General features: G+C 42.7%; 2 protein-coding genes across 6 annotated transcripts in view; one reads left to right on the top strand and one right to left on the bottom strand.

Annotated features, from left to right (window-relative positions):
* Positions 1-18,530, top strand: part of HAPLN4 (hyaluronan and proteoglycan link protein 4) — a 135,953-nt gene that overhangs the window by 18,252 nt on the left and 99,171 nt on the right. The window lies entirely within an intron of this gene.
* The window catches only part of GATAD2A (GATA zinc finger domain containing 2A), a 67,472-nt gene that overhangs the window by 6,891 nt on the left and 42,051 nt on the right, over positions 1-18,530 (bottom strand). For 4 of the 5 annotated variants that reach the window (XM_049809113.1, XM_049809114.1, XM_049809111.1 and 1 more), the window contains 6 exons: positions 17,437-17,708; positions 6,487-6,616; positions 5,820-5,951; positions 4,158-4,247; positions 1,990-2,121; positions 675-842 (listed from right to left, as the gene is read on the bottom strand). In XM_049809113.1, coding sequence (XP_049665070.1) covers positions 675-842; positions 1,990-2,121; positions 4,158-4,247; positions 5,820-5,951; positions 6,487-6,616; positions 17,437-17,699 — 915 coding nt within the window. In that variant the 5' untranslated portion in view covers positions 17,700-17,708. The remainder of the gene's footprint in view (positions 1-674; positions 843-1,989; positions 2,122-4,157; positions 4,248-5,819; positions 5,952-6,486; positions 6,617-17,436; positions 17,709-18,530) is intronic. The other variant, XM_049809115.1, reaches the window with a different exon arrangement.

Below are 18,530 nucleotides of genomic sequence, written 5' to 3'. Positions count from 1 at the left end.
GACTGAACCGTCTGCTTCTAAATCTCATTTTCGCATGTGACCAAACAGATCACAATACAAATGTTTACTGCGACGTTGTACCTTCTGTTACAAATATTACCGGTCATCTAACACTAAATCTTTTTCTAAAAACTTTCATTTTTCTTTACTGATCATTCTTAATTTTTTTTAGAAATTCTAAAGAAAAAACCAAAAAGGAGTCCTTTTCCTTATGATTTTGTCAAAGCACTGACTTTAAATTGTTTCCTTTATCTACAGCACTTGTATGGCAATATCAGTGTTAGATGTTAAGTTGCTGCTTCAGTATCTCTTGGTGTTTCAAATAGGAGCGCTAGCCCATTTTCAGCTCTGTTTACAAGAACACTCATTTACGCTTCTTAAGGAAGAGAGAAAAAAAAAAAGATATCCTAATGGACAGCAACATTCAGTTCACTGAAACATGTATTTCTTTCCAATATTCAGTAATGTTTTTCTTCATTCCTATGTACAGGAGGTGAATGTGAACAGAGAAAGGGACTGCATGGGAAGAACAAGGAGCAGTAGTAAGCGACCACATCAGTTAGATGACAGCAGGCCACACCAATTAGATACAGTAACCCAACGATCATTAATTACAACTGTTCATCTCTGTTCCTCTGAATGTTATGTTTGGCACAGAATCTTATGGAACTCACCTGCGGGATATTGACAAGCAGGCTGGTGTTGGGGACGTTGGCGACGCGGATCAGACCCTGCTGGATAATTCGCTGCCCCTGAATTTGTACGCTGGGGACCGATGCCCGTGGTGCCAGCAGCAGCGGAGGCGGCCCCGTGCTGGAGTGCTGTCGGATGTTGTGGATTTGCTGGGAAGACACAGAAATGGGCTGATGCAATGGTGCCATGAACAATGGGGAGGATTAGATAGCGGGAAGTAAGTGGTGGAAGTCAAATGGGATGACATGAGACAGTGGAAATGAGGCAAGGCAGGGAACGCAAAGAAAGCGTGATAATTAACATCCGCGCCAAAATGTGATGTTTTTCCCTTTCCCTCTGTCAAAACAAAACAAGTAGAAGGTAATATGAAGAGATGCTTCTATGTGAGGCCACCACATTACGGGCAAAACAGCTGTGCCCAAAATCTAAGTTTCCGAGTCAAATTTCTTTCAAAATGTATAGTTGTTAAGCCTGTTTCATTTTAAAGGCATTAGGAAAGCTATTTCTCAGAATGAGGTTTTCTCCATAATCAGAAGAGAAAGAAAATGAAATACCAAATCTCTACCTTCCTCCTTAATGCTGGCTATGCAACAGATAAAAGCAGACCTTTCACTGCAAAATAAATCCTCATTTAACAAGGAAATATTTTTTTCCTGGTATCCCACGGAAGTCATAATTTTAGAAGACCATATCAAATTGAACATTGCTTTCCTACTCTTTTAGTGGCACCACTATTTTCTGTTATAGGTGATAAAGACCCTGCAAAGCAGCAGTTTCAGACTTCCAGTCAACTATCTCATTTCAGCAGCTCTTATTCAATTGCAAGACAGACACAATGAGGAAAGAAACCCTGAATTTTAGCATTTGAAAAGGTGAAATTGATATGACAGAAAGAATAATGAGGGGGAAAAAAAATGGAAGAACGAGGGATTGTGTTTCGTTTCCTCTGCTGCTGCTCTCCTAAAAAGCAGGTGAAGCTGGAAGCCTGTAAATTAACTTTCATAATAAAGGCAAACAAACTGCTTTGGCGCAGCTAAGGGAAGCAGCTACACAGGTAAGTCAGTATCTTGCATCATCACAGGATTTTCTCATGCTTCACTGGAAGCATTATTGGAGAGCACAATATGCAAAACTGGAATGATACAGGACCTTTCAGTAGCAATACATCTAGCCATACTAAGAAATTTCAGCAAGAGCTTTGTAGGTTCCCTCCAGACAAGCACAAAGATGACTAAGAAAATAGTTAAGATGCATTAAGGAAAACCAGAGTCAATCTACCACAAGGTAAATACTTACCTGTGCTCCTCTGACAAGAGGTGGCATTACTATCTGCGTGTTTTGCTGAGTTCCTAATTTTGAAGAAGTCTGCTGCCCTCCACGGACCAAGGGAGGAGGAATAACAGTGCCTGGTATACGTGTAGAAGAGGTCTGCAAAACAGAAAATAGTTTACTCGCATTGTTTTGTTCTGGTGTATTTATATGCCTGCTCTCTTCTGCTGCTTAGTGTGCCAATAAAGCAGTATCTGAAATCTTACGCAGCAATACGGACATACATAAGGACGCGATGGCAGTCTGGCTACACACTCAGGGATTGTTCTCTCTCATCCTGCACAGAATTTAAAAGGTAAAGAGCAGTCCTGAACAACATTTTCATCTGCCCTCCCACCATTGAAATACAATAGCTCAAGAACTGCTGTACTGAGACACACCAAAGAGGCACGCCATAACCCGAGTACAGGAGCCGGGGTACACGAGCGCAGCTCTCCTCTCTGGCTGGTATGATGGATGCAGTATCTGTCTCGAGCCAATGGAAGGACTGTAGGACAAGAGATGGCCAGGCTGGCTTCGGTTCAGTTAAGTGTTCAAAAAAAAAAAACCCAACAAACAAAAAAACCAAACAAAACTGCTGTCTTCAAGGAGAAGCACGGGGCAGACAGAAGTTGGAGATGCAGGAACCTGGGGAGGTGAGCACACTGGGCATGTGCATGTATGTGGGAAGGAAAAAAAAAGAGACAGGAAAAGGGGAAAGCTTTAGAAAAAATGAAATAGAAAAGGAGTCAGGCTAAAGAAATTTGCAAAATTGTTGGCCCTGCTTTTTGGGCTGCAGACTGCATTAAATCCTCAACGTTATACTGTCATGAGAAAAAGGTGATACAGTTTCATGCACCACTTACACTCCTGCGGACCACTAATGCTAGGCAATTGAGCCTGAGAAGCACTCATGGCTCCAGAGCAACAAACCTATCATCCTATTCATGTGGCTTTACACACCTTGCCACTTCCCTCACTCAAGCCCCAAACTGACCATCATCTGTGAATTAAGACTTCTAAAAACACTGAAGCGCACATTTTCATGAGTTACCATGTGTACAGACACAGACATATTTAGGCAGGTGGGAAGTTTTATCCACTTCTGTTATGCCTTTCAAGTGAAGATCAAATGTTAACTCAACTCCTACACACAGGAATTAGTAGAGTTTTTACAGTCAAGCAGAAGCAGATGGAGGTTAGGTTAATTTGCCCAAACACTGCAAATTAGACAGAATAACTTCAATTCTGGCTCCCAGCTCTCTGCTCTGTCCAACCGAAGTTTCACTGTCTGATCACTGTTGATTTAACTTGTGGTCCAGTTCCTCTGAAAGTGCTGTCTTCAGTGAAGGCAACTTGCCTCAAGGAAGAGATTACTCCAACTGACAGATTGCTTTAGGTTTTGTGAATGTTTCCTAAATGGGTGGCAAATTTACTCCTTCCATCAAGTATAGCATTCTAGGGGATTTTGAAATGAAGAGTTGCCATTTTCCAAGTGAAAGCATTTTGTGCTGAAGCAGTTTTGAAATTTGTTTTGAATTAGCCCAAGGTAAATAACCAGAAATGTTTTAAATCCAAAAGCAAAACAAGATACTAGACTCAAGAGGAAGATTAGGTTGACAGATGTCAATTGCCTCTGTTGTTTTTTTTTTTTAATTTCCCCAAGGCTTTCCAACATTTCGTTTTAATTTAGTCTGAACCAAGATCTTTCCTATCATCACGTGCCATTCAGTCACCAAGCCAAAAGAGAAAATCACATGATTCACTCAGCTCTTACAGTTAATCATACTGAGGGCACAGTTAAGTCTCTTGCGGGTACGGCAACACACCGCTACAATATTTCTATGACATAACTCCATGGCATCCTCTTTCGCCAAAGGTCGTTAGTACTAGTATGGATGTATTTGTCAGCAGAGTGGATCAGGATGATCAGCCACTGAAAAATAAGCTTATGAGAGTTATCTCCATGTGACATCCTACTTTTATCTCCCACCCCAATTGTTCTTAAAAAGCTTATAGTGGGGTTTTGGGAGTTAAAAAAAAAATAATTCCGCCTGGCTCCAAGCCATTAATGTGATGGGACTGTCTTTCCTGTGTTGTGCACCTTCTTCTCTGCTCCATGCCCTGAACCTGGCAGCCTGGCCCACCCCACTGACCTGGAGGGACGGCTTGCCAGCAGGAACACTCTGCGGTCCCCGCACCAAGGGCGGAGGGGTGGCCACAGCACTCCCAGAGGAACCAGCAGGCTGGAAGAGGAAAAACCAGAAAGAAAGCAGACGAGTGTAAGGGTGTAAGCAGAATTACAGAAGCTAAGGGAATAAAAGCGTTTACCTCCTTGCGCCTCAGTAAGAGAATCTTCAAAGACTGCACACTCTTCCCCCCTCCCCCCATCCCTTTCTTCCTCCAAGCATCTCAACATGCATATTTAAATGAAGAAATTATTAGGTAAGTATAGATACCAGGAAAATAAAAGATTCTATACACCAAAAGCAGAGCAATGGGGAAATCTATTTTAACAGTCTCAGCTTACAGCCCACTTCAGTCTTATCCACCATTACTACTAGTCTCAACTAACTAGGTTCAAGCATAATGCAAAGTGAAAAAACGTTTAGGGAAAGGACTTCAAATATTAAGAAGTTTAAAGTTTAGGATATGTCATTTCACCCTAGTTAGTTCAAACATCCAGAGGTCATTTGCTCAGCATTCAGCAGCAAGTTCAGCGATGCAGGTACTTGCATTAGTTTTAATGCCATCTACTGAAGCACTCAGAAGTCCGGGAGAAAGATGCCAATAAAACAACCAAAACCAGCCAAGAGAGCTGTATTAACATCCATCTGCATCATGAAGTGCAGTTAAATCTACACATCGCCCCCATCACAAAATCCATCAAGTCAGCATCACACGCTGTAAAATAAAATTGTTTAGTTGCTATTGTTACAGATACTTGAAATTTAGCCTGTGGCTTGATAGCAGCGCGTGGGGTGTTCGCACGCCCCCTCGCCTCCCTATCTCCTCTGCTCTTCTCCTGCCACCCTCCACCTCTACCCTTCAGTGCCAGCATGAACAGCACACGTAGCGAGCAGAACGGGCAACCGCTCTGACAAAAAGGTATGGTTTTTTTTCTGGGTTAGTTTCTGAAGAAAACAGCTCTCCTCCCAGGACTCTGGATACTGCGCGTGGTTGTGTGAGATGAGGGGTGGGGAGAGGAGGAAGGGAAAGGAGTTCAGGGTGGGAGGGCTGAACCACTCCTTCCAGGGGCTGCCTGGATTTTTTGGATGATGAAAGCATGCAGCTAACCGCAGACTTACTTCACCTGGTAAGACCTGGAATCCAGACCTGGGCTTCTGCCATGCAGCACAAAACGCAGCCCTTGGCCGCCAGCTCCCAGAGCCTGGGGTTCAAACACTTTTAACTCTACCTGTCAGCACATCTGTTACGCACAAGAACCTCCTCCAAATGTATTTCAGCAATCTCTACACAGCATTAAGGACTGGACAGAGTGTTTAATAATTGGAAGTATACTACATTCATAAATGCATCTGAGTTTTAACAAAAAGGTCTCCAGCTTTTGAAAATGGCTGATAGGATAAACTGTCTTGTTGTTTGGTCTTGGCAAGACAAAAAAAGGAATTCCACAAAAAGGAATGGTTAACAGGAAAACCACTGAAAACTTCATAAAGATTTTATGAGAAGTGAGATATGCTTTATTTGAAAGCTATCTTATGTTCCATAGGTTACGGCAACTGCCACAGTTCTTTAAATTTTTTCCGCTCCATTTCAAAAGATGAGATGGTAAGTATCTGTAGAAAAATAAATACCTTCTGAGTAGTGGTCTCCTTCTGGATTTGACTTTGCCGTAACTTTTTCAATAAAACAAGCTTTGCTTCTTCTAACCGTAACTCTTCTTTTAGTTGTTTAATCATTCTCTCACGCTCCTCTGGACTACTTTTCTGTAGGGACAGGTAAGGCAATAAGAGGGTGGGAAAACAGGGAGGGGGAAAGGGAAAAAATAGATACCATACAAGTTACAGCAAGAACTTACAGCGTTATAATCATCATGTATGTCTTAATATCACCAACATGCCTGCAGTATATGGACACAAACCCAGTACAAAGGAAGAACTCAAAGGCAAAAAGTTTTTGAGGTATTTTCGCTAGCAAAACAAGTAAACAAAGTCAAATGAAGAGTCTCGCAACAAATCTGTGTTATGCCATGCTGAGTAAGGGACATTGTGTCTACTAAAAAGCCAATTCTGAAAAAGGTGCATTTTTTAAGCATACAAAAATCAAGGAGTTAAGAGCCTGAAAAAAATAAAAAAAGACATCAGTCTTTAACAGCTTCAGGATTCCCTGCTTGCAAATCCATTTTTATAAAACCACGTATCCACCTGACCCTCTGATCGCAGGTGCCTCTGTGGGAACAAGTGGTGTGTTTTCTTCTTCCTAGATGGCAAAAATTAAGTGCGTCAAGACAAGACTACTCACCATGAGTGCCTCTGTGTTGGTCTCTTTTAATGCTATTTTTGTTAAACCATTCATTCTAGGGCTAGAAGGTTCATTGTCGGATAACACTATAACATCCGGTGAGGGGACTCTCTTTTCTCTCTTTATTTCACTGCCAATCAAAAGAAAAAGACAGAGAACCAGTCAATAAAAATAAGCAAACAACTACTTCATGCTGCAAAGTAATGTTATTTACAACCTTGTGCTAGATTAATCCCAAATCTCTCAAATTCTGAATAAATGCAACATGGACGAGCTCAATCAGTTTCTGTTCTCCTTGTGGATATCAAGCTTCCCAGTACAAAAGCATGCCATGAGGCAAGATTCAGCCACAACACATACCAATGGTGAATTCCTTCAAATTACAAGCTTTTCCATCAGCCACTTCACTCCCCCCCTTAGAAGACACAGAGTCTCTCCAGGGCGCTGCTTGCACCCGGGGAAGACCACATCGAACCCTAATCCAGGAACAAACAGGTCTCTTGCTGCTTCTCTTTAATGGGCTGAAAGGCAAAACCATACTCCCCTTTTCCTTCTCCTTTCCTAATGCAAATATTATAAGTTGTGGCTTTTCATCACTCAAGATACTGAATCTGAAGGAAACCCAGCACAAAACAATTCACACCTATTCACTTACCTAAGTTTAAGTACTTCATGGCATTATTTTCTTTCTACACCAACACTACTAAATTATTTTCCGCTATTAACGGTGAAAACCCGTAACGGTCTCAACACAGATGGACACATCCACACAACTTCACTGGAAACCACTGAAACACGTCTAGACTTACACCGATTTTAACTCTTTATTTGGCTTTAACATTCAGTGTCTTGAGTGATGGCTGCACCTTCCACCTGAATTCCTGACAATAAATCACCTCTCAGCTCCATTGCCTATGATTATCATACGAGAACAAAAACTTAATACTACGTGAACCAAAAGGGACAGAGATGACATGACATGATAACAGATGCCAGTGCCAGCACAAGCTGGTAACTGTCAGATCACCCTTGGTACCAGGATTTGGGATTTCAAACTACAAACCAGAAGTATTTCAGAGCAAGGTTTGTGGCACGTGATTGCCGAGAGGTTTAGCAGGAGCTTCACAGGAATGGGACAGCAAAGTCTTCTGCACTGCGCAGGAAACAACAACAGTGCTTGCTTGAGAAAGGGCCAACAGCAAGAATTGTAGGGGAACGTAACACAAGTAATTGTTTTGGTTTTCTTGTAACCCAAAGCCAGAAGCAGGAACAATAAAATTTACAGTGAGAACCTTCTGGCTTACAGTTATGCATTAGACAAAATGCATGAAGAATTTGTATCAAGCAAGATGAAGCAACTTCACAAAGTAAGAGATGTGACATATGAGCTTTGTACTTTCAAGTATCAGGCAATTACCTTTTACATTAAACAACAATTTCTAGACTTAACTGATATGCCATACTTATTGGGAATTTGATGATCTAACAGAAATTAATCCTTATTATCTTATTTAGTGATGCAAAGAATATTCACACCAAATAACAGCACTGAAAAGCTGTGTACCCTAATAAGCTTTGTGAAACACACACCTTCAGTAAACACTGAGGGCAGGTCAAACGGTATTATGGATACTGCAAAACCAGCCTCACATACTGAAAAACAGCTTTTAAAATACAATTCCCATGTTAGTGGAAAAAAATAAAGAAAAAAGTAGAGTGTCCTCTAGAGGGCACAGCAAGCCAGTATACTGGAGTCGTTTAAACTCCGGGGTTGTTTCAAAATTAACAGTGGCACAGGTGAAGTATTTCCAGCTTTTTCCTGTATCCAAATGCACCGAACTAGCTCAGGTCACTCTTCGCAGGGAAGTAACTGGGTCGGGCCAAGCTCTAACTGGCTCGGTACACTTCTCCCGACAGCGGTGAACAGCAGGCGTGCAGGGAACGCACCGACGTGTTGAGCTCATCACCGCTGAGCCCTTTTCAGGTGACACCTGGAGCAGCTCCACGTGAAAGACTGAGACTCTAGTTGAGTTAGGCACTGGCTGTTCCTCCTCAAACCTTAAGGTGAAATCCCTCATGACAAGCATGGCCAGTTAAGTTACCTAAAAAGCCGAGAACTGCATAAACACGGGGATTGGAGCAGCCAGCGTTTGCGACCCGAACCAGCCCACTCCCAAATCACAGGGGCTCTTCTCGCCAGCTCCACCCTTGAACCAGCCCAGACGACTGCAGGGAAGGAAGCTGCAAAGAGTTACGGGGTCGACACGTTACAACCCGAACGCACCCGCAAATACGAGGCGGCGTGAAGGATTTTATTTGGCTGCAGGTGACGACTCTACCATCGGCGACGCTTCGCCCCCCTCTCCCAAGCGGCGGCGAGGGCAGCCAGGCCGATACCGGGCCGTCCTCCGCAGGGAGGCTGGCGGAACCCGGGAGCTGCCAACGGGGCCACGCCGGAGCCACGGCCGCCACGCTCCGGCCGGCTTTTCACCGGCCGAAGCGGCAGCGTCTGAACCCGCTTCGGGTGTCGGCACCGGGGCTCTCCTCTCCCCTCCCGCACCGAGCGGGGGCCACCGCCGGGTCACGTGACGCGCCGGGCACGTGACCCGCCACGGCGAAAACCATGGCAACGGCCGGTCCCAGCCGGTGCTGCCCGGCCTTCATTTTGTGAGGTGAGGTCGGGCTCAGGTGCCGGCAGAGAAAATGGAGCGGCCGTGCCCGGGGGTCTCCCGGGGTCCCTGCCGCCTACCCGCCACGGGCACCCACGCCGAGGGTCGCTTGGCGTTCTTCAAGAAAATAAGTGGGAAATGGGGCAGGGCTGGTGGTGGGGGGAATAATCAAAAAGCAGCCCCAGGAGAGTCACTGGACTGCGTCGTGGAGTCCTCCTCGGTTTATTTTCAGGCTGGACGAGGAAGGCCAGGCTGAGAGACGACGCCTGCCAGCCCCCGGGCTTTCCCAGGATACGGCAAGGAGGAAAATCTTAATCCTGAAGTAGTTCCAGCGACACATGCCGAGAACAGAATGACGAGGCATCTGCACCAACGTGCGATCGACACCAGTTTGCATTCGTCAGCAATCTCAATACTCTTAATCTTTGGGAAAAAAAAACCACAACAAAAAACCACACCAAAATTTAGGAGGAGGGGGAGCGCACATCGCAGCCCGCCATCCAAGCCTGGGATCGCTCGGCCGGGGAGCCGGGCAGTGTGGAGGAAGAGCGGCCGCTCACGCTCTCGATGCGGGACCAAGCACCGGCAGCTGCCCCAAATGCTTCTCGTCAGCCCACAGACCGCGGCCAGGGCACCAGGAGCTCGGGATGGAGGTCTGTCCGCCCAGCCAAGGCGAACAGCGGCTGCTTGGCCAAGCCGTGATACCACACGCACCTTCCGCCAAGGCCCTTCCCGAGATGGACTAACAGCACCTCCAATAAGGAGCTACTGCAGCCCGGATCAGGGATCCCCTCTGCTGCAGGGGGTACCCCCAGTTACCTCCTTGCACTTGTGCAAGATAGCACTGCTTTCACAGAAGAAAAAAAAAAAATAAAAAAGCTGCCTAGGGCATTTTGTAGGACCACGATATGAAATCTGGAACTAGGAAATATAACCTTGCCCTTAACAGCTCTGCAGTAAAACCCATCTTTTACTCAGGCTGTGAAGCAGGAGGTGACAAGACCAGGATCGCCAGTCGCTAGCCTGATGGTACTTCATCTAAGGGCTTCCCTGAACCCGTGCCATTTCTCCATTTTGCAAGATACATTATGATACTCCTGACAGCTATGTTATAAGACACTGATCTAATAAAAGCTGCATCAGAAACCACTAACTTCAGAGTTTTAAAATCATGTATTTTCACAAAAGCATTAGCCATATCTATTTAGGACCATCTGTCTAACCAACTTCAAGTCTGTTGACATGCGACCTCACAGAGAAAAACCATTCATGCAGTGGGGAGATACTATATATTTTTTAAGGCAACACACACTGACCACAGCAACCAAGTTGACTCATATTCAGTATTACAGGATTTAGATCCTCAGCACCACGACCAACTGCATAGTGAATGAGGCGGCACAAGACTGAACTCCAGAAATGTAGACCAGAATTCTGCAAAACAATCTTCCTTCAAAAAGGAGTTAGCTTTACTCTTTTGTTAGCCTGTGTGTAAAGCAAAAAATTCAAAGCAGATGTTTCAAAATAAGGAAGACAATGGAAATATCACCACTTTCAGAAAAATACTGCCACCAGCAGTTAATAATTTGGGATAACTGCCCTGATACTATGACCTTTATCCTCTGAAGCCATCAGGCATATCCTTTAGCTAAATAAAGACATAGTTCCATTATTCTCCCTTCAGCTTTCCTAAGTGTTGCTGTCTCAATCATTTGGACTCTACGCTAGAAGATGAAAGCAGGGTTGCTGCCCAGTTACGTACACCCATTTAAGCATCCACAGCAATAAAACACAATTCAACAGAGACCTTGCAGAAAGTTTGTGTAAGGAATCAAATGCAGACCTCCTAAGTACCCTAAGAAAAAGGCCATGCTTCCTCCAATATCCTCTTTTAAAATCTCAAAGCATAAGGACAGATGCGTCACGCTACTCAAGAGTTTTCCTTAGTGTCTTGGAGCATCCTGTAGCAATTCAGAGCACAACAACTATTCCAGAAAAAACCAAACCAAACAAAAAAGCCACTTTCCCATGGGGACACTGTGTATTTATTTGTTGAAGAAAAGAGGGTCAGGTGGCTGAATCCAGCCTTGGAGGTCTGCTTCCACTTAGCTGAGCCAGAGGAAGATTAATTAAATTTTTGTTGTGAAGATGATACATCCAAGGTCTAAGGTATCTTGAGATGGACTCAAACTTTTCTAACAGATTCACCCTCCTGTGAGACATAAGTTTCAATGAAGTATGACCAAAGAAGACAAAGTTTAAACTTAACACTAGTAAGAGAAAAACAGGCACCCAGGAACTACTGGCTCTGGTAGAGGGTTTAATTTCAGAGGACTCGTGCTGCAGCTTACAGAGAGCTTCATGACATTAACAGAAGAGCTCCTGTATCTCAACAAGCAGCCTTTGCATTCATTCATACTGATCCAGAAGCATTACACAAAAAATGATCTTCCTTTTACAGACCAGATGATCTTACCCATGCTCTAAAATGCCCTTTTGATCATTCTTAAAAAAAAAAAAAAAAAAAAAAAAAAAAAAAAAAGCAGCAATGCTGCTCAGTTGGTTAAAGTTACAGAAGTACTGACCCAAAATATGAAATCCCCCACTGCAGTGCAAGAGGGACCTATATAGCCCTGTCCTCTGGTATCCCAACATATTCTGCCCATCTGCAGGTAACCGAAGGAAACATCACAACTGTTATTCAAACTAAAGCTTAATCTGCATTAGCAAATATGCAACAGTTTTGCCTCAGTCCATTAACAATCTCTTGTATACTCTCATCCAAAAATATTTGGCAAGGAAGGAAGACAAACAAGGAAAGAAAAAGCAATGCAGTGGGGAATTTTTTTTTTTCCTGGAGATGTTTTATCTACGTGAATCAAAGAAGTTGCAATGGATCTAGTGACTGCGGTGCAAAACTGAAGCAAAACAAACTTCATCCCTTCCTCTGAACATAAAGGAAGGAAACTTTAATCAAACTATGTCTGCATTTAAAATAAAACATTAAAATTCCCCAAGAAACTTTGGCATCAATTTTGTCACAATATCCTTTAGTACAACACATACCAGGAGGCATAGACACAACGTACATAAGCTGAAAATGAGATCTAGACTACGGGGCTGTGCCATATTTCCAGGCTTACTAATGGCAAGAGAGGAGCCTGTTGCTCTTCACTGGTGCTGCTGTGAAAGCTGTTCCCAGTAAATTCCAGTAAAGTGGAGAGGTTGGGCAGCCAACACAGGCTGCATCCTGATGTGCTTCGAAACATGTTAGAATTTCAGAGTCAAATCCATTCATTTAGTAAGGTTTCAATGTGACTTGGCCAGATTAAAAAAAAAAAACACCAAAAACCAACAAAACAAAAAACCCAAACCAACCTAAAATCCTTCAAAGCACCAAAATTTAGCATCAAAACCCTAACACGAACATTCAGAGCACGGCCATCAGGCCAACTTTCATACAATTTCAGAACAATTTCTATTAAATGTTATTTTTAATTATCCCGTGTAACAAAAGGAAAATATGATGATTCTGGGGTTCCAGAGCAGTGCAGTATTTGTCAAGCACACAAATCATAATCAGCAAGACCTAAAATTAAAGGAACTAAGGAGTTCAGATAGATTATCTGTCTAAGAGAACTAACTATAGGGATGCCTACAAACTCTTCACACTCATCCTTCCTGGCAGTTTTCATTTAAGCAAACAGGCAGTGGCTTAAGTCAGGCCAGCTCACTTGTAATTTCAAGAAGCAAGATCTTAAAGCTGTGGGTATATTTGATACTTGCACATACCACACATCAGGAGACAATAGATGGGTGCAAGCAATTTTTGTGGAAAATAAACCAAACGTATCAAATACAGACTTTTTGGCTTATCCAGACTTTTATTTCAACTGGAAGGAAAATTCAGACTCTGTAGCTTAATGTGAGAAGATGACACAATACATATAGTGGTTTGGAATGCATGGCTTTTTGTTTGGTTGTTGTTGTTTTTTTTTTTTTGTTTTGTTTTGTTTGTTTGGTTTTTTTGTGTTTTTTTTTTGTTTTGTTTTGTTTTTTAAAAAGACCCCAAATGATACAAAATCTGTAGGAATAATTTCGTTTATCAGCCAGCCTTAAACTGTTTTTGATCAAGAAACAATATGCTAGTTTATCACTCTTGGCAAATAGAGAAAAGAAAGGAAAAATTGCAAGATGTTCAACTGCCCAAAAAAGTTTTCCAGTTTGCTTTACAAAGGACACGTTCATCCCAAGATTGCTATCAAGACTAAGTAAGAACTGGGGATAGATAGATAGAAGCCAATTGTGTTTTATTAACAGTATCACCCTCACCATTGCCATCACATTTGTGTGCTGTGGCAAAACCATTTTCTCTCTCTCACTCGCTTTCCTGGTATGACTGAGAAGCCTTGCTTTTTGGAATTCTGAAGTGAAACATATTTTGAGGTTAACTATTTGGAGAGTTACTATAATTTTGAGGATTTAAGATAGCACAGTGCAACAACCAAGCACAACACAGCTGCTTACAGGGTCAAGTAGTATCCTTGCCCGTAAACACCCCACACCTCTATTTATGAGCAAGGTTTTCCTACAATTAGGATAACAGTACGCTGCTCCTGAAGGATCTTGACACTTTTGGTCCAGAAGAGAGGACAAGTTATCCTCGTAGACCTGTCTGAGGACAGCAGCTCCCATCCAGGCAGCCAGTTCCACGACTGTGTCCAGAAAGATCACTTGTGGTCTCTGCCAAACCTTAACTGTGAGTACACCAGAAATCATGAGCTTAACCAGTACTGTGTATGCAACTAGTTCATTTTGTATGATTCAAGAAATAGTACTAGAAAAAAAACCAACCTGGAAGATGGTCAGAACATATACCATAGATGAAGAGAGCTGCATCTGGAGTACAGTAAATGCAACATGATGCAGCAGGCGGTATGATCCAAGAATGGCTCCAGGAGAAAGCCCCAGCCTCAGCTGGAAGCCACTGATGCTCAATGCAGGGCAAACGTGGTAGGAAACTCATGCATTTAAGGGGATGGAAAGAAATGAGGAGAGATGAAGAACAGAGGAAAGGGAAAGCAGAGCTTGAAAGCACAGTAAGATGTCAGGATTCAACCAGGTCTGACAAATGTTCTTTCCCTCCAGCACCCATACTCATGTAAATCAGGGTACTCGCAAGCAAAGCGATTTATATTACACTATTTTACCATCCCACCGCAAACGAGACATGTCCTTATCAAGGGGGGAGGACTCTCCTTCCTCCCATTCCCTCTCTGCAGTAGGTCCAGGATAATTACACACCAGTGTAGCTAGCTCCCAGTGCTGCAAAAACGCCAGGCAGAGGAGCAAGATTTTGGTTTGGCCTTGTGTGACCTCTCATCAAAGACTTCTTCTACCACTACAGACTTTCTCCTGTTTCTTCTGGCATCAGAAAATGTGCTCAAACCAGATCCTATTTTTAAATTTAACTTCAAGGTTTAGGAAAAAAAAATATTAAAGGAAATATATTTTTAAGTTTAACACAGAGATATTGCCAGGTTTGTATTTCAAATCTTGAAAATCAACTGATTTCAGAAAGATAATCCATTCAATCAGCTTTATGTCAGCTAAACTGTGATTATTGCTGGGCCACCTTTTCCAAGGAAAATATTATGTTTTCAATTCTAAAAGCATTAAGGAAGTTTAAAAGCCAAAACACCACACATCACTAAGCATGAATTTTACCAAAAAAGTCTGTAGCAGTTCAGTCATTTTAAGCAACAGCTCTTTTTTCATCTCCTCAGAAAATCAGCTCTACTGCGTTGAAGACACAGGTCTTATGAAAGCTGCAAGCTAAATTCCTCTAGAGATCAAAGGTCTGGAAAGTAAGTCGTACACTTAAAAAAAAAAAGTTATCCTTATGAAATTAAGATCCACCTTCCCTACAAATGCCAATTGTATTCTTATACATGCAAGGGATCAGACTCATCCAGAGACAAGCTTCCTCTGTATCACAGGCATCTCCAGACTCAGATTGCATTTGCTTGGAGATATTTGCATCTTGAGGCCGGTCAGCTGCTCAGCGCCACGTTTATGCTCCGGGAGCGGAGCCACGCACGGACCACGGGCACCACCATGACGCAGGAGCAGAGCCCCAGAGCCTGGGAAGCTGCTGCCTTACTTCCAGAAGTTTGCAGAATCATTCAGGCTCATTTCTGTCACTTGAGATGACCCAAGGTTTAATTCCTCTCTATTAAGAGTTTTATACAGACACGTGTTATTAAAGGTGTTCCAGCTTACAAACAGTATCCAAAGAGCTTATCAAAAGCCTCATGAAATTCTTAATTATGCTTAGTGTGATAGACTTCAGTAGACTTGATATCAGACTGCCTCCTTATGCAAGCATCTTTTTTGTATGGGGAAGCCTCTTCTCCCTCCTTGCCGAAACTGAATACAACAATATCATATTACCACCTGAAATAAGAACGCTGTATGGAGAGAGGATGTTCTCTCATCTCATGTAAATAGGTGTTATTGTTCCAGATGCTCTCTGAGAAGTTAAGTGTACAGCCCCTTGTTCATCATCCTGTTTGTGCGTCTTGCAACAGAAACGGACACCAACAGAGCAGAAACACTGGCACACATTTCAAAAATACTATAAATTCACAGAGAGCACATGCATGTGGGGGCAAGTACTGCAACAAAAGAGTTAGAATACCTGATTCTAATTTATTCAGTTTTTGGTACGAGCAATCTTTTTAGATATTCTTCAAAAAAAGAGCACGCATACCTGTGTTAATTAGCAGGCAGCGATTACACCAAAAGACACCTTTAGAGATTTACACCTAGTCAGCACAATACAACTGCTTGACATGAAAGTCATCCATTACCCCAATTAACTGCTTCTGTGCAAGACATAAGTACCTCCTAAATATCAAATTGAGCAACTTAGATAATTCTCCCTTTGGCAGACGGTTTATGGAGAAAGCTGAAAACCATCACCTTCCCTCAATCATGCTGATGGAAGAGGTCTTGTTTTACATATACTAAAGCAGTATTTGGATACAGTAATCAGGCTCTTGCAGTCTAAGTTTTTCTTAAAAAAAAAAAGCATCAAAAGTTGGGAAAAGTTTACAGATGAATTGCCATTAAACATCAAAGATATCCATTTGCTTAGTAGCACCCATAAGCGCCCCTCCTCCCAATAATTCCCGCGCAGGTGATAAGGATCTCATGTTTTCAGTTTCACACCTCAAATCTGCACTGCTGTAATACCTGACATCCAAGCGAACACAGATTTACTATTCCGAGAGCTGTTTAAGCCATTTTGCACAGACAGGCAGGTCTCAGTTCTTATGTATTACCACTCCAGCATCAGCTGGTGTTAGAACCAGGAATAAACGAGGCTTCTAGACTTCCTGCTCAATCTATTGCATCTTACTGCACTATAAAGAAAAAAGCAAGACCTTGAAGGGCCAACATCAGGGCCACAGAATTTTTATGCTGGTACAGCCAGAATCTGTGGTTAGAAATACGGTAGAAGATTAGGAATCTGGCTTTAAAGTGATGCCCATAAATCTGTATGTCAGAACCACCCGATTCATGTGTGTATCTTGTATACAAGTCAAAGGAAAAGCTTTACATTTTTGTAGGAATAAAAATCTCCAAAGTGATAAGGACCTTTGAATTCATGCTTTCAGATGTCAAAATTCAGACATCTTAAGGCGGCTGGACTTTCAAAAAAGTATTAAGAACTTGTCTTACAGAGAATTGCTGCAGACAGGTGCTGTCTTTTCATAACACTTCTAGTGTCAAAATCCACAAGTTACTTCGAAAAGGAAGTCAGACTTATCCGTACAAACTGCTCTGTCAGGAAGAATCAAGTTGCAATTAAAACTCCTCTGTTTAGACAATTATAATCTATTATTTTTCCTATATCACAGCTCAATTAAAAAAACCCCAAACCACTCTTCCTCGCATAAATCTCAATCAGTAGCTCAAAGCGCATCCTCTTTGTAACTTGTACGTTTTTCTATTCAAGACTGTATTTCTTTACTCAGCTGCTCATCACAGCTGCCACTGCTGTCAAAGCTTGTGGAAGAAAAATCAGTAAGGAAGTTATACAGAAGTAGCTGTTGAATCTCACGTGAAGAGCCAGAGCTGCAACAGACATGTAAAATTTTAATTCTCTCTACCTTGAAGATGCAGAGAACAACTTCTTAGTGCCATCTAACCACATTTTACTGTGCTGGTATCCCAAATGTTACAGTGCAACTGCAGCACGTAGGTCATAACTCACCTTTTGGAGGTGCTCATGTCCACAGGCTCATCTCCCGTCTGAACCTCCACTTTAATGGTTGCTTTCACCTCTCCACTTTTTAATAATCCTTGCACTTTTCCAGCTCCAGGATCTGTTTTTATTTTCATGTCACCTTCAGCATTTATATCTGTTCCTAATAGTCCTTTCTCCATTTTTATTTTTTTACTGTCCACATCGTTATGCGTTATCTCACGTTCTAATGCTCGTTTCTGACTTCGTGTCCTGCATGCTTCCTCTGTCATTGTGAGGCTCTGGGGAGAGAGGAGACACAAACGAGTTAAGTACACTGGAAAAAAAGTAAGTTGGACAAAACACCTTAATTTCAAAACAGGGCAAAGTACAGCGGTTACTGCAAAAGAAGTTCAGAAAGAGCAATAAAAGTTTTGCCAGTATGCTCACTTACCCTATCTTCAAAATACATCTCAGTCTGAAGCTATTAAGCACCCGGCATCACTGTACTTACACCTTTTTATGTTACGCAAAAACAAACAAAAAACCAAACCAAAACAAGAACACACACACAAACCTCACTAAGCATAAACTAGAATCACCAAGGAGAAAAAAAAACCAAAACCAAACCCCCCTGCATTAGAGCACAGGAGAATATACAAACCCCCACGATGAAAAAAGTTTGGCTCTTTACCAAAAGGCAGAAAGAATGTATATATTTGCCTCACATGCAAATAAATGCAATTACTAAATTCTAGATTAGGATCTCCCTGGGACTGCTGCCATGTCTTTCTGAGGACCTAAGCCTGATTGCAAGTTTCGGGAATCAGACACTATGGGGAAAAGGACCACCACACCCTGCGTGAAGAGAGGCTTCCATATTTCTTGACAGCCTGCCGCCAGGCGCTAAGGCACTGCCATTGTAATACTCAAGTTGAGACTTTCTCCCCTCCTGGTGAAGGAGCCAGGCTTTTCCAGGCGGCAGAGGAAGCGCTGGGCTCAGGGGAACCAGGCTTAACTCCTCGCCTGCCAGAGGCACAGGAAGTTTTGCTCCTGGTGGGCTCTGACATCTCAGCCCGCACTTCGGTACCTGCGGACACCCATCCATCAGACGCGGAGCTGAG

This window comes from Accipiter gentilis, chromosome 8 (assembly GCF_929443795.1).
Source record: "Accipiter gentilis chromosome 8, bAccGen1.1, whole genome shotgun sequence".
Classification (NCBI taxonomy): Eukaryota; Metazoa; Chordata; class Aves; order Accipitriformes; family Accipitridae; genus Astur; species Astur gentilis.
The sequence above is the reverse complement of the archived record's forward strand: the minus strand, read 5'-3'. Positions and strand labels throughout refer to the sequence as shown.